Genomic DNA, 21381 nt, shown 5'->3' with positions numbered 1-21381 from the left:
TGGGGGAAACGATGTACAAGAAGGATCAGAATTGTTAAGAACAGTGATAGATGGCCACTCAGCTTAAACACTTTAATAAACCATGTCCATAAATAAATGATGCACCTCTGAGTGCAAAAGTAGCAGGCTATTATGTGATTCCTATTCATGATTTGCTGGAATCATTCCAAATGGAGTACAGCATGTCTTATAAATCTTGACAAATAAACTTAGTATGGCCAGCCAAAGCAAAATATTGTCTAGCTGTGTAAAATTGGGACTCATTTTGAAATGTGCTGTCGAGTAACCATTTTTGAATATACTGATGCATTCAACATCGTCTTAATGTAAATACCTAAAAGCATAGGAGAATCAAAATGAAGACCTGTTTAAATGTTATGAGTCATTCAGTTTCTTGTAAATGTAATGTATTGTTTGATCCCTGTCCTGATCCGCCATTAAACACTGCTGATTCCTGACTATTACAGAAGATGAGAAACCTAAAGTGAGAAACCAAAACATCCTCACACCTGTATATGTGTGTGTCTGTCCCTCTCATAGAGAGCAATATGGTATATATAAATACTGCCCCATTTCCCCATGGGAGTGAACAAAGTACCACTATTCCATAATGTCCATTTAGTAAAAGCTGTAAAAAGCTGTGACAAAGTTATTGTCTGAAGGTTATCAAAAATAGAATATGTAAATAATTTTGAAAAAAATGTTATTTCACACTATCTTGCCACAGGTACTAGGTCCTTTACACATCAAGGAAAAAGAAATTGCTGTTATTTTATTATAACATGCTGCCACCTTGTGGAAATGACATACAGCCCCAATATGGGTATCTCATCATGGGTGAAAATTGTTTTGCCATCTTTGCTCAGGTTCTGGTGTTAATACGTATGATAGATTTGACTGATTTCTGTTCCTATTTTATTAGTTTCTGTTTCTTTAAGAATTGACCCAGGTGAATTCTGTTTTGAACACTATTAACAGTTATAATTTGTGCATATTATTTTTTTTTATCTTGGTGCTTAAAAAGGTCCCTTATGGTGCAATCTCAAGCATAAAATTTTTCGAATAGATTTACACAAGCCTATTTGGTGCTAATCAGTAAAGATTTGCTGATAAATGTGATTGTTTTCAAACATATTTCTTCCATATTACTGTCTCAGTCCATTTGACCAAAGTACAATGGTTGCAAAATAGCAAGATTGAAGATGAGTGTTATTTCAGATAGGGAGCAGGTTTGGTGCAAAATTAAGTTTTTAAATCAAAATAAAGACTAATACATTTAATGTAAAACTGGGTGGTGGATGCTAGATATGGGATTCTGTTCTTGTTTGCCTGTGTAGGTTTTATAATATCGCAAATATGACGTATTTTAGCATGGTTTTATGATAGGGAATGTAAATTGTGTCAACTATTTATATTTACTTAAAAGCACAGACTAGATAACAGGGTTAATGACAGCTTTAATGACATACAATATAACATTATTTTAATCCTCATACCGATGTTCCTTATTTAAATGGCAGGTTCATGCATTGAGATATACGGTGGTCAGTCATAACAATAAAACCATTGACAGGTGAACGGAATAGCACTGGTTGTCTCATTTCAATGACACCTATCTTAGATATCATTATATATTAGGCAAGTGAACAGTGAGTTCTTGAAGTTGATCTGTTGAAAACAGGAAAAATGGACAAATGTAAGGATCGAGAGACTTTGACATGGACCAAATTCTGGTGGCTAGACAAATGAGTCAGTGCATCTCCAAAACAGCAGGCATTGTGTGTTGTTCCCGTTATGTGGTGGTCAGTACCTACCAAAAGTGGTCCAGGGAAAGCCAACCACTGAACCGGTCATGGGCACCCAAGGCTCATTGAGGCGTGTGGAGAATAGAGGTCAGCATATCTGGTCCAATCCCACGGGAGAACAACTGTAGTGCAAATTGCTGAAAAAGTGATGCTGCCTATGACAGAAAGGTGTCAGAACACAAAGTGCATCTCAGCTTGTGGCATATGGGGCTGCGTAGCCGCAGACCGGTCAGAGTGTCTACGCTGACCCCTGTCCACCACTGAGAGTGCCTACAATGGGCACGTGAGCATCAGAACTTGACCATGGAGCAACAGATGAAGGTGGGCTGGTTTGACGAGTCATGTTTTCTGCTACATCATGTGGACGGCCGGGTGCGAGGCCACCGTTTAAGTGGGGGAGAGATGACACCAGGATGCACTATGGGAAAAAGGCAAACTGGCAAAGGACGTATGATATGCTGGGCAATGTTCTGCTGGGAAACTTGGGTCCTGGCATTCATGTGGATGTTACTTTGACATGTACCACCAAACTAAACACTGTTGTAGACCAAGTACACTCCTTCATGGCAATGGTATTACCCGATGCTGGACAAACAAGATTGATGCAAGAAGGCCTCACAATTTACAAGACTTAAAGAATCTACTGCTAACATCTATATACCTGACACTACAGGACACTTTCAAAAGTATTTCGGAGCTCATGCCTCATCGGGTCACAGCTGTTTTGGTAGCAGGAAGAGGAACCTACACAATATTACGCAGGTGGTTTTAATGTTATGGCTGCTCAGTGTAGGTACAAACCATTGCTCACAGTCTGTAATAACAAACCTTTAATTCACATTACTAAAGGACCGTTAGAAACACTTTCATTTTATCGTCCCCGAACCAGATAAAAGATACTAGCTTAACAAAACACAAGAGGGCAGTAGCGTTATTACGCGGAGTGCATGAATCTTCATCTTCGATTTAAAAAATGTGTCAGGATTAGTTTATTGCACGATAACATAGAGGTTAATAATAATAATAATAATAATAATAATAATAATAATAATAAAGCAATTATATTTGGTTAAATAAATATTATCAACATCTAATAGTGCGAATAACGTTGTGGAAAAAACGTGTATTGTTGAAAGATAACCAAATTCAAATAATTGATGAAGTGTTGAAATGTTAAATTTAAAGTACAATTACATTTTAAATGCTTATGTTATTCTTCCGTTACCCGTAACCTAATTTTATTAAGGATTAAATTAACCCTGATATTAGCGGAAGATTCAAATCCACGGGACCGCGTGGGTTGAAATGACATTTTCCATCAGTCCTTCGTTAAATGTTCAGAGAGGAAATGGTGCTGGGATATGCGCATTTTTTAGCCCGAGGCGGGGTAAATCGTGATGTAACAGGAAGCCACTGTAGTGGATCATTTACAACCTGACAGCCGCTCCACCTCTGCTCACATTTCGCTGTGTGCTGGATTTGTACTATCAGCTATCTAAGTAAGCATTGTGGAAAAGAAGGATCAGACTGCATTTCATGTAAGCACTGGATTTTGTTCTAGCCCATATATACTGTATACTAGTACAGTACAATCGGACTTCCTATTATCAGGTAACGAACCTTTAATATTTTAATAAATGCATGTTTCTTCTGTCAAGATTAGATAATCATAAGGCAAGTACCGGAAAATTGGGGCTTGTTCGGCTATGCATCAATTTATTACCATCCATGTTTGAAATGAAAGCTCACGATCACGTTTAAGTGGCATGATTCATGTTTATGATTGTGAAGTGTTATTGCTACTTGTACCGATAAGATGTTTTGTCATTCTGTGCAATCAAGCTACAAATGCAATGGTATGAGATACCAAAAAAAAAAACGCAAACTGAATTAAAGTCGAAGTCATACCTCTTAATTTGCATTCTCAGTTGGTATTAATGCAGCTTTAATTAAAAACGCGATATGCTTTTAAAAAAAAGGAATAATCGGCGAGTGATCCGTAGGTTTATGATCCAGATATTTTGTCCTGTTTGGTTTGGCGGACAGTCTTGTCTAAACGAAATCGTATTAAATTGCTCTTAATTGTTTCCTTGATGGTCCCTATATAGGAAGAGATGGTGAGATAGTAAAGGCTAATCCTATATTAAACTAGGCTACTGGATATACCTTTAACCGGGTTGTGCAAAGTTAAATGGTGAATTGCTGGTGACTAGTCGCCATTTAGTTTCCTAGTCCCTGAGATAACCTAGTTTTGAATGCCAAACTGATGAAGTGAACATTATTCAGGGTGCAAAGTCACGCACGGGCCAACTTAAGGCAAAGCAGCTTTGAAAAGGCACCTAATTCACGTCTAAATCGTTGGTCTGTCTTTTTTTAATTTCAATATATATTTTTTTCAAAGAAACAACGTTTATTGAGTCGTTAATATCAGCGTTAGTATTTTGTTGGTTCTGAGCTCTTCTACTTCTGACAGTCAATTTGCTTTATGTTGTTTATTCGATGAGTGCATATTATTAGATACACACACACACACACGTGCATATTATTAGGTACACACGCACATACACACACGTGCATATTATTAGTACACACACACACGTGCATATTATTATAGCACACGCACGTGCATATTATTAGGCACACACACATATATATACACACTCTGTATATATCACTGTGAATCTGTCTTGATGAATCATGAGGCCATTCACCATGATGTACCATTCACTCCCTCTAAGGGGCATATTCCTTTGTTTTGGTGATCAGTGTGGTGGAATCAGTGTGTCTTTGCATTTTTCATCTCATTACATCTAAAATGTAGCAATCGAGGTGTGTTATTCGCATGTATGTAGGTGCACATTGTGTTGTCTGCTGATATGAGAGAGTCTTAAAGTGGTCTGTGAAACAAACGACTTCACTGTCATGGCAGCACTGCCTCCAGTGCTACTGCAGTTACCATGGCACAGAATTTGATTCGACAGCACTGTCTTGACTAGATAACAAGAAAGCTGAAAATCATCCTGTAGGTTTTCAATGTTTTGTCATTTCTGTCTCAGATTTGTAGTACCGTGCATTTTCAAAGGGCTTTCCACAATTATCTACTATTAATTATGTTTTCCACTTACATTAATCTGAGTGGTTCTCTTCTCGGAGTCATAAAAGCCTGTATTTTGAATGTATTAGGTATATGTAAACAGCACAACTGCTAGTGCTAATGGCTTCCTTATTTTAGAACTGAATACCACTGCCACTATTGACATAATCTTACTAAACAGAGTTCTACCCCAAACCCCTGGTGATTCAGTACTTCTTATCTGTTTTTTTATGTTACAGACTTTTAATAGTGAAAATCTGGCAGCAAAATTGAAGACAGAAATGGCATTAGGATAAATTATAAGAATATAACACTCAACGTTCCAGTTTCCAAAGCAAACATCTTCAGTTTGATGTATTTTGAACATACATTGTTGTGTTCGAAGAAGTACAAATGCCAAACAACCTCTTCTTGCTTTTTCTCCTTAAATGCTGACGTCCTATACACAGAGCCACATGGATAAACAAGGTTAAAGTGACCATAGTTTTATTCTGTCCTCAGTGGCCTGTACTACGAAGTGGGGTTACTGGTTTATTGGGGTAACTTGCCAGATTTAAGGTAGTCTAGGCAAAATGTAAGTGAACAAATATGAAGTCCATTTAAACTGTGGTACCTTAAATCCGTCAACTTACCCCGATAAACCAGTAACCCCACTTCGTAGTACAGGCCACAGGTGTGTCATGTTTTGTTTTTACATCAGGGCATAGTCCTGGTATATTTGAAGCGATACGTAGGTGATCTTCAGCATTCCTCATACTTACTGCTGTTTGAGTCCCAAAAAGAAAGTATTTTGTTATACAAATGCTATTAAATCCTTCTCTCAAAACCCAAACAGTATCTTCTGCCTACTCATTTTTCTCTCAATTGATTTATGTTAGGACAAGGATTTTGGAGTATAAATTGAGAGAACAACGATAAGATTTTCAGGGCCGATCCTTTTTTTTGGAGATGGAAGACAGATTAGTAAAAAATAGGATAAATTATATTGTGAATGAGGGGGAAAATATTGGATAGTGCGTGAGTTCACAAATGCACGATCAAATACTCAGGTCAAGTTCAGGAGCCTTTCGCATGTCTGTCGGATGTTTCTAGTGCTGGCTAAAAACAGCTGTGAATTTGATCCCACTCTCCTGTTATTTCCGTAGCACCGGTGGTCAGTGGGAGTCCCAGTGAACACCTCTGGGATCACAGGCATCCTATAGGATTAGAAATGGAATCGGGAGAAGACTCCAACGTAACTGGAGTTCCTGAGTGAGAGGAACTTGAAATAGATATGCTTGTGTTCCTCAAGCGACGCTGCCAGCAGAGTCCTTTGAGTGTTTTATGGTGTTTACTTGCATTAAAATGGAGTGTGTGCAGGTCTCTGCGTGTGATTCCCAGCACAACATTGACCTAAATAAAATTTAATCTTCCCATTGAACTAAAAAAATAAGGACATTGAATTGTCTGTGGCATATGTGTATAAGGCTTCAAGTACCTCTTGTGAAAAGGGATACACACCATGTTGAGGATTTTTTTTAATTAATGCATTTATTTTATACATGTGCCCAGATTCCATAATGTAACCTAGAGGGGGGAAGTTAATGTAACTGGCTCCACCCAGAGGTTTAACATGTGGCCTGAAAATACCCTGGCACATGACACATGAGAAATGCCGGAAATGACAGCTGTGATCTCCTGTGCAGCTCTCAGAACCTAAACACAGAGCTATTTGAGGTCAACTTTACAGTCAGTTTGCAGAATGACAGAACACACTAGATGCTCTGCCCCTTTTGTTCTCCTTAAATGGCGTGGATGGAGGCTAAAAAAAGTACTTAATCATTTTTTGCTTTAAAAGATTTTTAAATACATTTCCAATACAATAGTCCTTAATTTTCCATTCATACAAATAATTGCCTTTGGCCTGCATCATTACACTTCTTTCGACAAGAATCTTTCAATAGCTTATAACAGGCATTTTTCGGAATATAAAATCAGAGACCTGCGCCAGATTTCCCTTTCATGTTCAAGGATACAGCAGAAAAAAGGAGCATTTACCCTTTTAAAACATTAGCATACGAATTTTAATGTAGCAGTTCCACATTTTTCAAGAATGATTGGACACACTTAGATGTTCTATATATAAAAATTGAATGTGCATAAAATTCAGATGTTAGATGACAGAATTTAAAAATGCTTAAAAGTTATTGCTTAAAACTATGGCATATTTTCCAGATTAAGTGGGGATTGCGTGGATTTAATATTTTTCGATGAGTAATAAAAGGAAATGATGGAATTTTGTCCAGTTTTAATGAATTCAATAATATCACAGGTATTGCTTTCTCCATTTGCCTTTTTGGCTTATGGCTATATCTCCCCTTTAGGGTTGGTAATTACTCCTGATGCTTTGTAGGCCCTTCGGATAGACTAAAGCGCCAGAACATTCCTTAAGGGATTAAACTAACTCAAAACTTGAAAGTAAAGAGAAGAAAACCCAGAACAATGTAAAATACTTAATGTAAGATATATTCTCAGTAACGTCCGTAACAGTTTTGTATCACCGACGCAGATCGTGGTATAAATTAGAACCGTCTACAAAAGGATCCACACTGTTATATGAGAATATACGTAAATGCCGGCTTTACCGCGGCGAATTCCCTCGTTACATAAGGCTGTCGTGGAAATCCCGAGTCCTGCGATTTCTGAATGGCTTTCAGAGTGTAGCTAGCAACAGGTACAATTTCTCGACGATGCCGTTACAGAATTAGTACATATTGCAGTATATGTTTTAAGAGAAAATTCTTGTGTAAATGTTAATGGAAGAGCCATAGAATGAGTAGTCCCTATTGTTCCGAAATGTTGCAGTTTCCCGTCTCCCCCAGGGGTCTGCTGTGAGACTGTCTGGGTCGGGGTGACTAATCCTGAACTTTGCATATTTGCGCCGAATCTGTTGCCTCTGACGTCGGAAGACCGTAATTCCAATTTTTGTTTCAAAAGCCTGAAAGCGTCTGGTTACTTTCCAAGCCGGTGAATGCGAACGGGCGATTGGGTGTAGATCCTAACTACATTATTGTGTTAAATGGAAAACAGGAAACGCGAGTTTTATTATACGTGTGAAGTGGGATCTCAAGGGAGTGCTACGAGTGTTAGGTACAACTTGAAAGAAAAACAGACATGTACGTCACTGGGGTGCTTTCACATCGGACAAAGGCGCATTTTTAATTGTTGCAAACAATTTTTGCCATGTTGCGTGTCTTTATAAGGTTTATATATATAAACATTATATATATATATATATATAATGTCCTCATATTGGTTGTATAATTTCATATAAGCTTATGTAATGAAAAGTAAACCATGTCTTTAATGGGTAACGACGTGAATAGAAAAGGTTTGAAGAAAGGAGCTTGCATTACTGTTCGCACACATGGTACCCTGACAAGGTTACTGCAAATCCATGGTCAGGTGGTGCATGGCGCAGCTGACAAGCTGCGTACGCTGTTGTCTATTTCCGTTACTGGTATCACACATCTTGTTTTCCTCATTCGCTATAGTGTGTTAATTCTTTTGTTGCATTGATTTTTTTTATTGAGATATAACAATGATAGATTTTTAGGACTTGATCAACGCCTTTGTAGAAATATTCTGAAGCGCATATAGATTTCACATTACATGTAATGACTTAAAGCAACTATAACCTGAATGCATCTATTCCAGTAATTTTACGCGTGTTCATTTAAGTTATAAAGCATCAAAGTAACTCCTGCTGAAAATCATCCGTTTTTATAGGCCTATAGATCTCCAGTTTGTGGCACTGCAGTAAGTTATGATAAATCCTGAGTCTTCCCTGTTTTCAGATATATGTCTTTAAATATTATGAACAGCGTGTTTTTGTTTACGCAAGTACAGTGGCCTGTACTACGAAGCGGGGTTACTGGCTTATCGGGGTAACTTGCCGGATTTAAGGTACCACAGTTTAAATGGACTTCATATTCGCTCACTTACATTTTGCCCAGACTACCTTAAATCCAACAAGTTACCCCGATAAGACAGTAACCCCGCTTCGTAGTACAGGCCACAGATCCTTTATCTTTGTGCTGCTACGTTATTTTTGCAAAATGTTTACATTCGTCTCTGCGTTTTTTCCAACATGTAATTGAGTGATAAGTTAAATTGCTTCCAGTCTCTTTATAAAATGAGATATAATGTAATGGCCTTCCAGAAATGGGGGAAATGTTTCTTATATCTAAAAAGGAACTGGAAAAGGAAAGAGTGGTAACATCCAGTGGTGCATTAGGATGTTGACAATACATAGTTCAGTCACAATGGGCTTAACGAAAGTGTGTACTAAATGTTTGTAAGCACAGCTGCCTGTCTCCATGAAGATAATACTGTTCTTGTGCAGACAGCTACTTGCAATCTCCTCCTAATTATAGATCTTAATTTAATCAATCCTTTACTGCTCCCACCCCCCATTCATAAAAATGAAATAGATCTGGCCGTAAGGCAAATAGGTATAGTGCTGTGACAGCTGTGATTATATTAGGGTTCATTGCATCTTCCTACACTGTCTAAACGCTGCCTAAGTCACACATCATGCGGTAGAGAAACATATTTTTACAGCTAATGACTATTTTAAAGCATCAGTGTTACTTCAGCATGTTTTTAAAGGGTCCAGTATTGAGCTGAGACGTCTTGTTAATGTCTTGATTATGTCTGCCTTGATTATCTCATTAGGAGAGATCCATAACAGTTTTTCTTTTTTTATTGTACTACAGAGTCAATATCCATTATTACTCTCCAAATGTTGTTTAAATGTGAGTTGTTTTCCAATGGATCTTTTAAGAAGACAAACATACACAGACATCACAAATAAACATTCTGCATGGAAGTTCCATATTACCCATATTTAAAACCATAAAAGGAGAGTTCCAGAAGTGTATGTTTGTTCAGTTTATTAAAGGTATAGATGTGTTTGACAACATTTTGCATTTATTTAATTTTGGAGTTGTTTATTGTTGCAGATGTGTACATTAAGTGTAATATTGTTTCAGTTTATAGATCAACAGAGAACAGTGGCCCTTTGACATGAATGGACATTGGATAACCTTTCCTCTGTTGTTTTGTACTGTTTTCAAGGTAAAAGTCACTTTCTATTTTTGAACCTGATATAAATGCTGATGGGTTTATCTTAGTCACAAAATTTATTGGACATCAGGTATTGAAAATTCATTTGAACCTTGAACGTTTAAAAAGGTTACTGATTTATATTTGATGTCAATCTTGCATACAAATACTAGCCGAGTTGCTTCTACACCTAGATGCTTCTGCTTTTTTTCTACGAAATAGGTCTTTGTAGCGGCTAGTCCAGAGGAGAACCAAACGGAACCGGCAGATAATATGTTCCATGACCCAGGAGTCACCAGGAACAAGATTGTCACGGCTCAGTTTGAGTGCTATCAGAAAATCATGAAGGATACTGATCACAACAGAAAAGGTAATTTGTGTGTGCATGCGTGCGTGTGTACGTGCGTGAGAGAGAGTGATGAACATCTGAACATTGGGCGAATCAGAAGATGTACCGTTAAATACACAACGAAATGCCATGGTGTCATCTTATGTGCATATTTACAGAAAGATTATTGTAGTTTAAAAGTAAAATATTCATATGTGGAGACAGGTAAATGTCATACCAATCATGTACGTACAATGTAATTGTAGGCTCAGGTATTATGGGCCCACAGAAGTTATAAGCACTATGACAGTGTAACCTCAAATCTTATTACATGGATATGCTTAAGGAGAATAGCCTATTGTTTTGTCACTCAATTTTCTTATTTATGACTAATAAATAATTAAATAATTGTGTCGTTTTAAAAGGACCTATAGCATTTACAAAAATTCTCTTTCAAGACATTTCTCTGCTATTGTTGCCCTTAGCTGTTTGACACAGCATTGCCATGCTTTGCTATTCACAGTAAAAGAAAGCTTTCTCCCATTTTTCATGAATCCTTCAAGTAAAAAAAAAAATCAGTCTTGATTGTTTAATGTTCAGTGGGATTTTAAATTTTTTTATGGATGACTGCTAGTTGTAACAGTATCAAGAAAGTTTTATTGCCTATAAAAACTAGTCTCACTGTATTTTTTTTCCACAGTATATATAAAATGAGTAACAATATTTGACACTTTCTATTGAAAATGCAGTAGTGATTTATAAATGTTTTTAATTGGTTAAAATACGTGATGAAGGCAAAAGGTACTGCAAAGGACTACTGCTAAACTTAATTATACAATTATCATGGAAGTTGTGTTTGACAAATAAAGTACTTGGTCATACTGCTGCTAACATTGGCTTTATGTGTGTAGTGGTATAACATCTCAATAACCAACCAAAGGGAATGGTCAGAGAAACATTTGTATCATTTGTAGCATTTATACAGTTTAAGACACATGACTCAACATTTTTTACTCCACTGGTGCATTTTGGCAGTTACTACTAGGGAGTTACAGATAAATCAGATAGGATAGCTTTTATTTCCATATGTTTCAGCAGATCACAACTATTAATGGAACCAATCAGCAGTTACATTTATGCCCTTGGTGGGTCTTGCTCTCGGACACCATTGATCACATATACGACATTTTCGTTTATACTTTCACAGTATCTGTCTAGCCCTCCATATTTCCATAACCTCATATCTATTACACAGCAATGGCGTCTGGAGCCCATCCAAGGAACATAGGGCAAAAGGCAGGGGACACCCTAGGCTGGTTGCCAGTGCATTGCAAGGCACAGTGATGCAGACACTAACGACAATTTTAGAGACATCAGTTAACCTAACTGGTGTCTCTAAATTACATACACACATGCACACACATACACACACAGATTAGGTATTCATATCTTTGTGGGGACTCTCCATTCATTTATATGGGCATAATCTTAATCCCAGCTATGACAACCTGAACCCCTACTCAGCCCTATCCTTAACCAATAGTAATCAAACAAAAGACATTTTTAGTTTTTTGATTGCATTCACAGATTTTCCTCTTGTTGAGACTGAAAGAAATTCCCCACAAAGTCAAAATAACAGGTTTCTATCACAGTGTTGGGACATTTGGTCGCCACAATGTAATGCATACATAATCCCCCCCCCCGTCCCCCGTCCCCCGTCCCCCATCCCCAGACACACGCACACACACAGGCACACACAAACACACACACTAACCACTGTAGTGCTTTAAACAAAGAACATAAGATCAAGATAAGAGTGAGAATAGCAATAGCAAAGGAAGGCCTATAAATCTCAATACATTGCAAGTTCTGCATATGCAGACTTTTTCCCTTATATTCTCACAACATGTTATTGTGAAATACGAGACTGAGGACAGCACTACTGGGGCAAAGAGACTGAAATGTCACTAAAGCCATCATGACCACATGACAAAACAGAAATGATGATTTTCATATTGTTACGAGCCCCAGTCTGGGGTTGGGGCGTAACAGAGTGAAAGGGAAAGGAGAAGTGGAATAAGGGAAACACAGGGTGTGGTTCACAAGGGAACTGCATGTATGTTTTTATATTTTTCTGGTTTTTAAATTACACGCAACAGACACATAACAAATTAACCCGGTGCAGAAGGACTCAGGAGTGATTATAGCTACCCCAGCTATCAAACGCAACCCAAATCTTACTTATCTAAGTGGAGATAAATCAAGGAACCAAAAATGACAAATACTACTCCTTACTTCCTAACCAAACAGCCACAAACTCGTAAACAAAAATGGCAACCACTCCCTACGCACCTAACAAACACACAGAACATACACAGGGCAGAGCGTCAGAATCCGAGGGGCGCACGAAGATGTAAACGAAAAACCGGGCGAGAGATCAAAACCAGAAAGCAAACAAATTAAGGCAAATGTACAGATAAGGGCAAAGCGAATAATCAGAAACCAATAAACCAAAAATCGTCATACAAAATAATCCAAAACAATAACGCAAACCAACAGTAATCAAAAGTATGAGCAGCGCTCCTGAGGTTTCTTGCTGTCAGGCTTTTCACCTCGGCTGGACAGAAGTGACGGATGGTCTTGCGGGGAGTCGTGGGCGGGGTTCGGACGGAGAGGCGGAGCAAGGGTCGAACGGCGTGGACTTGGCCGTGGGCGGAGCTGGACATGCAGTGGCGCGTAACGATATATAAAATGTCATTAAATAATTTCAATGCATGGAATACAGACAGATTGGTGTGTATGTGTGCCCAGTGATGGGTTGGTGCCCCTCTTAGGTTGTTCCCTGCCTTGCACTTCCAGTATAGGCTGTGGACCCCTCCGCAACCTTGAATAGGGTAAGCGGTTAGAGAAAATGGATAGATGGATGGGTGGATGAATAGAGAACATGGACACTAACAAATGGATATGCCTCAAACTGCATACACACAGCGCCAGGTCTTCTGTGTCTTAAATGTTCTCTTAGTACTTTTTGAGTACTCTTTCACTGTCAGGACTGGGGCTCTTCACTTGAAGGGCATGCCAGAGTGTCAGCAAGGATGAACTCAAAGGGAGAAGAGAGGGAATCCAAAATTGTGTAATGAAGCCTTAACCAGAGTGAGTGTAAACAGATTGATTGATGAATTAACTACAGATGTGAGTGGTTTTTGCTTGAAATCATCTTGAGGTTGGTGTTGCTTTGGCGGACGATGATGCTTCCAAAGGGTAACGTTACAGAATGTGGACCAGATGTGGCCAAAAGCAGTAGAGATAGCTATTTTTTCTTTTGTTTTCCTTTTTTTTTTATTCCTCTTTTTTCCTCACCCAAGCTCAGCCAAATGGCTTACCCACCCAATGTGCGATGACTTCCTACAGATCCTGCCTGCAGCCGGACGTGGGATGGCTGGCTGTGCTGGGAAGACACGCGGGCCGGAATCACTGCCGAGCAGCACTGCCCCGACTACTTCCACGACTTTGATCCCTCAGGTCAGTGTGTATGTCTAGTTTAGCATGTTCCCCAGTAAATGGCTAATTGCTAGGTTTTTTTTGTGATCATTGCTTGTCCTCAAAACTTTTAATTAAAAACTTTCCCAAGGGTTGTCTTTAAGTTAGCTTGAATGTTTAAATTTTTTTAAAGAAAGTTCTTTTACAGATGAGCTTGACAAAAGTATAAGTAATTCAAGATGGATTGTGTCTTTCATTTTCAAAGAACATTTTGAATGTATTTGTATTATTATTTTGGTCTGCCACCGAACTGTTAACTGCCAGTTGCTTAGATGGTACTGACCACTGCTGGTACTGGAATTGAAATGATCATCCATCCATTTATCTTCCAACTGCTTTTTGAATGCAGTGTTGCATGAACTTACCATTATATTTTCATTCATGTTTTCAGTTTCACTTAATGCAAAGAAAGCTGGTGATATCATCAAAGGTTTATGTTTTGAAATTTTGTATCAAGAAATGACATATTGACAAATGACAATTGTTCTGATTGCTGTGTGTTTCGTGAACAGAAAAAGCAACAAAGATTTGCAATGTCAATGGACATTGGTTTTTGCATCCTGAGAGTAACAGGACATGGACCAACTACACTCGCTGTATTGAGCATACAGATGAAAGAAGAATGGTAGGTTAAAACAGAATCTTGCAGTGAAATTTAATTAGTAGAATAATTTGAGCGAAGCTCTTTGATACTTTTTAACACTATGACTAATAAAATATGCCTATTTGTTATAGCCGACTTCATTTCTGCTTGCATTTTTCTCTCCTGTAGACGGCAATGAATTTGTTATACTTAGCTCTAATCGGTCATGGGTTATCACTGACGTCCCTCTTCATTTCGCTGGCCATATTTTTTCATTTCAAGTAAGTGAAAAATATATTTTAAGATGAACTGATCTTTTTGCAATGTGGGGCTTGATTTTAATTTTTGTGTTTGATGTTTGAATTGTTATAATATTAGCTCTAATGTTATCCATTTTGTTGTTCTCTTTCCTGTCAGGAGCTTAAGTTGCCAAAGGATAACGCTGCACAAAAACCTTTTTTTCTCCTTTGTTTTGAACTCTGTTATTACAATAATTTCATTGACAGTCGTGGCCAACAATCAGGAGCTGGTACAGCAGAACCCTGTAAGACTCTGTGTTTATTTGGTGGGATTTAATAATATTCATTACATTGGGAATAACAAGAAGACACTGTCTAGCAAAATAAAATTTCTAAACCAAGCTGTGTAAACATGCAATATATTTAGATTTGACACTGGAATGACATCCGTTTGTTTTCGTTTGTTTATTTAGACTAGCTGCAAAGTGTCACAGTTCATCCATCTATATCTTTTTGGCTGCAACTACTTCTGGATGCTCTGTGAGGGAATTTACCTGCACACTCTCATCGTGGTTGCGGTTTTTGCTGAGAAACAGCACTTAATGTGGTACTATCTTCTTGGGTGGGGTAAGTTAGGTTTTTTTCCGCTTGTCTTTTCTCTTCTCTTGTTCTCTTTTTTTCCCCTCTTGTTCCAGTCATTTTTCTATGTAATAATGTCCTAATGAGCATGACTCATACTTATTTTCAGGATTTCCACTGATTCCAGCCACCATACATGCGGTAGCCCGAAGTTATTACTACAATGACAAGTATGTCTTTTTCCCTCATTTTGTAGCTATTAAATGTGTTTATCATAGAGTCTTGTGTTTGTTCAAACAAATATGAGTATTATGGTTTTATTGTAAGAAACATATAGTTTATTTATCTATAACAGCCATCCCAACATATTTTCCCCAATGTGTTTAACTAAGAATAAAACAATGATGTCACTACCTGACATACAGATGGTAAAGGTTAAAATAGCAGAAATAAATGGTGAATGAAAGCCACAGGGCATCAGTGAAGAGGGGACAAAAGAACGGCATAGCTTGATATGAAACATGAGAGAAGCACATGCTTTACGTTACTTCTGTCTATTCTTACAACAATTCAATTCAATTTTATTTATATAGTGCTTTTAAAAACGGTCATTGTCACAAAGCACTTTACAACAGAGAAGTCTTCAAAAATTCACCCCAGATAAGTTCAAATAAGACTCAAACACCTTTTTTAGTAGGAGCTGAGTCCTGATATCAATCATATTAGAATTAATCAGCACTCCACTTATTTGGGTGGAGTGAACAATCAATGATTTTCTTTTTTATTTGTAGTTGTTGGATCAGTTCTAATACTTCTTTGCTGTATATCATCCATGGCCCCATCTGTGCTGCTCTAGTGGTAAGCCTATCATCACAGTCTCCTAACAATATGAGGTCCTCATCTTCTCAATTTCTGAACTGTTGTATTTGTTTGAGTCGTGGGCATGATAAACAGAAATCTAAAGTTCACCTGGAGTGGAACTCAATCAAACTTCCTGACATGCCCCAAAATCACATCCCACAAGAGCCTTTTTTTATCATGCATCGTTGAAAGGCTGCTCTAATGTTTTGATCTCGCTTCAGAGAGTTCGTGCTATTACCCATGCTCTTGCAGTGTACGATTACTTGGGTGGGTCCGCATGTTGATTTAATCTGGGCCTTTATCAAATGTCTTATTGAGATGAAAACATTTTGTATGAGAGTTTAAATTACATTTTCTTGAAACTTTCATGCAGCCATTTTCCCACAAAATAATCAGAGTACTTTTTATATGGATTGTCTTCAGTCTTGCATTCCATAACTGATGAAGCCCTTTTTTGAACTTTGACTTCCCTGTTACAGGTCAACCTGTTTTTCCTGCTGAATATTGTGCGTGTCTTGATCACCAAGCTGAAGGTGACACACCAAGCGGAGTCCAGCTTATACATGAAAGCAGTCCGAGCCACTCTGATTCTGGTCCCCCTTCTGGGAATCCAGTATATCCTACTGCCTTACAAACCAGATGGTCGGGTTGCATCAGAAGTCTATGAATATGTTATGCATATCCTAATGCACTATCAGGTGAGAGTAGCTGCATTTTTTTCTTTTGTACACATTTAACAATCTTTACTAATACACGCTACCTGAACAGTACTAGAGTTTGTTATGTGAAATGGAATTAAGGGTTTTACACTGTCAGAAAAAAGGGTACAGCTCTGGTACAGTTTTGTTCCCCAAGGGGTATTTTTGTACCCCCAATAGTATAAATTTATTCCTCAGAGTCCATTTCTGTACCTTAAATTAGACTAAAAGATACAATTACTTACAGGTAGAGTATATTTCTCAGGCCTTTGAGGATACAGCCCTCGTTCAAGTAATTGTACCCTCAAAGGTACAAACTGGTATTTTTTATGTATGACAGCAAACAAAAAGGTGGTGAATTTAAAAATTCAGATGTAGAATATTTCCCCTTACAACCTGTATATTTAAACGTGCATTTATGTTTATTTTGCTTCAGAAAGTATGACCTTTGTCCAAGGTTCATGCATCATAGTACAGCTGGCCATTTCACACGTTTTCTATTTCAAGGTTTGTGTCTGAATGCAGGCTACAGCGAGACAGTGTTGAGTGGTGAAATCCTAGATGCGCTTTTCAATTTCTTTTTCAGGGTCTGCGCTGAATCAGCACTGTTAGCTCTGCGCTGCGCTGTCAGCAATGATGTAGAATAGGGTTACAAATTAAATGAACCAGAAACATTCTAATGCTCCAAATAATTAAGATTATTAAGTCAAAAAGTATGTTTGCTGTTAGCAAGTACTAATGCACTTACATTTTATCTTAGGGGTTGCTGGTGGCCACAATTTTCTGCTTTTTCAATGGAGAGGTAAGGTTTGAATGCTTATGCTTTGATTCTCTCTGCTGAACGACCATAAATGCATATCATTCTAATCCAGGGATCAGTTTTACTGCCAGTTAGCAAAATGAAGTATCGTCCTATAAAATGACTCACCCCCACTGTCCCCTCTTTAGGTGCAGGGCGTTTTGAGAAGATACTGGATTCAGTATCGCATACAGTTTGGCAGTGGTTTTACGCACTCGGACACGCTGAGGTCAGCGTCTTACACTGCCTCGTCCATCACAGAAGTCCAGGGTTGTTACAGCATTGATGGCCACACAGAACACTTCAATGGCAAAGGCTGTAATGATAGTGAGACCATCTTAAAATCAGACAATCTGCTCACCTGAATCTATTCTGTATCATCAAGTCACTACTGGAGCGTCGACTGATAAAATGTGTATTTCTAAGCCATTGCTCACATGGTCAATCTCCCTCCTCAATTACTGTAAGAGTTCTTTTGAGTGCCAAAATACACCAAAGCTATTATTTTAGTGTAATTACCCAACTTCCTGTGCTACTCATTATGAAGAAAAACTGGCACCTAATTTTAAATGGGACAGTCATTTGTATTGCATTTATTGATGATGTATTGGAATCTGCATCTACCAGGTTTAATTATCCTTCTTATCAGTCTTAACCCTCTGGGGTCTACGGGTAGGGGACACACTTTCACTAACTGGGGCATGGTCACACATTTCATTCAATATCATAAACTTAATGTACTGAATTAAATTCTGACTAAACATTCTATCAGTAAAAGGCGTCCATTAGTGGCTTACATCATATTTGATTGAACTGCCAAAAATTCTGCCAGCACAGAAAGCTTTGCATCAGTCCATTGGATTCTCAGTTATTTCCTTATGTAGCTCAACGGCAACAACAAACAAAATAACTATGGACACAGAGTAACTGTGAACTGAGAAGGGTAGGAAGCAGAAGAGAGAAATGTTAACTGTTAGAGCATTTTAAAACTGCTGAAAATCATTGTTACCTGTCAAGGTACCTCTGTATTTTATATGAAAGATTGCTACCTTAGTATACATTACTGTCACATTTCATTTTGAAACCATTGTAGAAAGTATATAATTTCTGTGTTTAATTTCAGGTAAAATTTGGCACCATATTTTAGTCTTTATGTCTGCCTGTATGTAGTTTGTTTGACCTGTTATGTAGATTGTCTAAAATAGTCACATTGAGATGTTTCAAAAGCTTCATGGTGATTTTGTGTGTGGTGCTTATGTGCCATACTGTGATATGGTATTTTAAAATTATTTGTGAGACTACAGATGCTCTTCAGCTTACAATGGGGTTATGTTCCGATGAACCCATCGTAAGATGAAAATATTGTAAGCTGAATATGAATATGATATGATTGATAGGTAAGTAACTGTATGATACGTTGTTAAAGTATGAGATGGATGTATATACGCTCACAATGGTTACAGAGACTGGAAGCGTGGCTGCAAACAATTTGCCATTGCTCGGCATGAGTTTGGAAAAGATCAAAACTCAGTTTGGTCTGATGACTACTGAGTGTGGATCACTATCACACCATCGTAAAGTCGAAATATCATAAGTCGAACCATCGTAAAGCGAGAAGCATCTGTAATGTACTCTTTTCAAAAAAAAAATATTCTCTGGGGCTATAGATCTACTGCAGGCATAAGCATTGAAACAATATGCATGCAAACCCTGTGTGAGAGGTATTGTATCTCTAAATCTTAGGAAATGTTGATCTAATGTCTGTCTATCTAACTTGGAGAAGGGCAAGCAACATTTCCGTGTTCTGATTAAACATTTCTTAATGGGTTAAACATCAGTATAAATTATAGTGCAAAATTGCTGTACACATTTACAGTATTTTGGTATTGATTTCTTATTTCCCCCATTGTCATGCATCAATGAATTCAGGTAAAAAAGATTATGATAATGCTTTGTTAATGTCATATGCACATCAGATTATCAGTAGAAACTACCATACAAACTAATTCTAGCCCTGGTTTTATCGTTCAGCCTTTGCCAAAGTATTTGGCACACAAATAGTTTGGCATGCTAATCAGATGTGTGTTGATTTAACAGAAAAATGGTGCATGACTGAATATTTTGTTTATGGCTGCAAATGGTTGTAAATAAGAAATGAAGAAGTGACCCTTCTTACATTCCCTCAGGGGTTAGGCGTTTTTCCTGACCGTAAACTAGTTTGTTTGTTTTTTTGACATATATTTATCTACTTTAGGCATCATAGAATATGTTTGTGGGCACTCAAATCATTACATGCGTAAAAGCTGAGGATAAAATTTACAAGCTATTGTAAACGGTTTTTTAAATTCAGGATTTAGTTTGAAGGTTATGTCTGTCATATGTTCATATATTTATATTTGATGCTGTGTGGATAACTGATATAGGTATATTTAATCAGCAGTATTTTTATGAATTGTATTAGATGAAAGTGCTTAGGAAATAAGCAACATTTGTATTTTCACTGTAATAACAAAGACCTGTCATCAGAGGTGACGAGAAGTTTTATTTTTTTTTTAAATGTCTGTTACTTGTACTGTATTGTTCTCAATTGAAAAGGGACTCCTGAGGACTATTTGCTGTATGATTTTTTTACTACTTTGCGTGTTCTCATACTCATGACAATCTTCTATCACAATGATGAAGTTGTTGCAATGATGTATTGTATATTATCACGCAATTAAAAAGAACTATCCCCTAATGGCTGTATCGTGCTTGATTGTAACGCCCTCTGTAACAATCAGTGTTAACTCTTTTGTCCATGTGTTTCAACTTTATTTAAAAAATTGTTATTCTCTGATACTGTGCAAAAATGTTTGTGTGCCAACTTAAAACAAGGAAACATGAATCCGGCTTTATTCCGTGGCCACTGTTGCAAGTGTGAGCCTTCCAAGATTTTATAAATGTGCTATTTTCTACCAGCTTACTCAGAATGACACAGATACAGTTCAACTCAAGGCCATTGTCTCATCCTGGTACCAAGAACAGCTATGAAATCATCAGAAATAAGGATGGTGACATCTGACTGACAATTTGCAGTAACATGATTACAACTCTGTGACGCGAATTCACTCATAAGCCTTCCCATCACATAGAAGGATGTCAAAAATGACCAGGCCTTAAATAATATAAAATCAGTAATATTATTGCAATACTTGGACAGGTTGGAATCCTGTCTCCTGGTTCCCGTCTCCTGGTTCCCATTTGCTTATCCTCTTCCCTGAATCCCTACTTTCTATGTTCACCATTCTTCCACATTTGAATCCTAAGCCTGCTGCATTTCTACCAGTACAACTGGTTCAGTCAGTTGCTCCAAGTCAGCTGCGTGTGTATGATCAAATTCACTAACCGAATGAGTCACTGCCCCAATATAATCCCAAGCTGATGAACTAAGTAATTTACAATAATAATTTTACATATTTATATTTAAACATATGTTTGAAGAGCCTTTCTTTAAATTACTGGCATCCCATCCAGGCTGCACTCCTGCCTTATGCCCCATACTGCCCCGGAAATGCTGCCCCAGCAGCTGGAAGATGGATAACCTTCTTTAAGCCATTATTACTTTTTACATTTTCAATGAAATTAATCATAATTGGTTGTGAACACTATTTTATACATATATATTCTTGTTTTAAGCAAAAACCACATTTGAGTTCTCTCCACTCTTATAATACTGGAAACACATGTTGCTTAACTTGCTCTCCTTAGAA

General features: G+C 37.7%; 1 protein-coding gene across 2 annotated transcripts; it reads left to right on the top strand.

Annotated features, from left to right (window-relative positions):
• Nucleotides 1-3225: 3225 nt before the first annotated feature.
• LOC111838622 (calcitonin gene-related peptide type 1 receptor) lies at nt 3226-20369 on the top strand. 2 transcript variants are annotated; one of them, XM_023801814.2, is made up of 13 exons: nt 3226-3343; nt 9933-10017; nt 10228-10375; nt 13745-13855; nt 14386-14498; nt 14646-14737; nt 14874-15000; nt 15169-15322; nt 15444-15504; nt 16066-16132; nt 16615-16833; nt 17594-17635; nt 17782-20369. In XM_023801814.2, exons 2-13 carry the CDS (start codon nt 9967-9969, stop codon nt 17995-17997), a joined length of 1401 nt encoding a protein of 466 aa, XP_023657582.2. In that variant the 5' UTR covers nt 3226-3343; nt 9933-9966; the 3' UTR covers nt 17998-20369. The 2 variants fall into 2 exon arrangements, with proteins under 2 accessions (XP_023657582.2, XP_023657581.2); XM_023801813.2 differs by having other exon boundaries at nt 3226-3416.
• Nucleotides 20370-21381: the final 1012 nt, after the last annotated feature.

This window comes from Paramormyrops kingsleyae, chromosome 16, assembly GCF_048594095.1.
Source record: "Paramormyrops kingsleyae isolate MSU_618 chromosome 16, PKINGS_0.4, whole genome shotgun sequence".
Classification (NCBI taxonomy): Eukaryota; Metazoa; Chordata; class Actinopteri; order Osteoglossiformes; family Mormyridae; genus Paramormyrops; species Paramormyrops kingsleyae.
Note: the sequence above shows the minus strand (reverse complement) of the source record. Positions and strands in the feature narration are given on the sequence as shown.

Excerpts from the sequence above, each read along its gene's own strand:
- LOC111838622 (XM_023801814.2), top strand. The coding sequence starts at position 9,967 with ATGAATGGACATTGGATAACCTTTCCTCTGTTGTTTTGTACTGTTTTC. Across the intron at positions 14,499-14,645 it reads ATACAGATGAAAGAAGAATG|ACGGCAATGAATTTGTTATA; the intron begins GTAGGTTAAAAC and ends TCTCTCCTGTAG. Across the intron at positions 14,738-14,873 it reads GCCATATTTTTTCATTTCAA|GAGCTTAAGTTGCCAAAGGA; the intron begins GTAAGTGAAAAA and ends CTTTCCTGTCAG.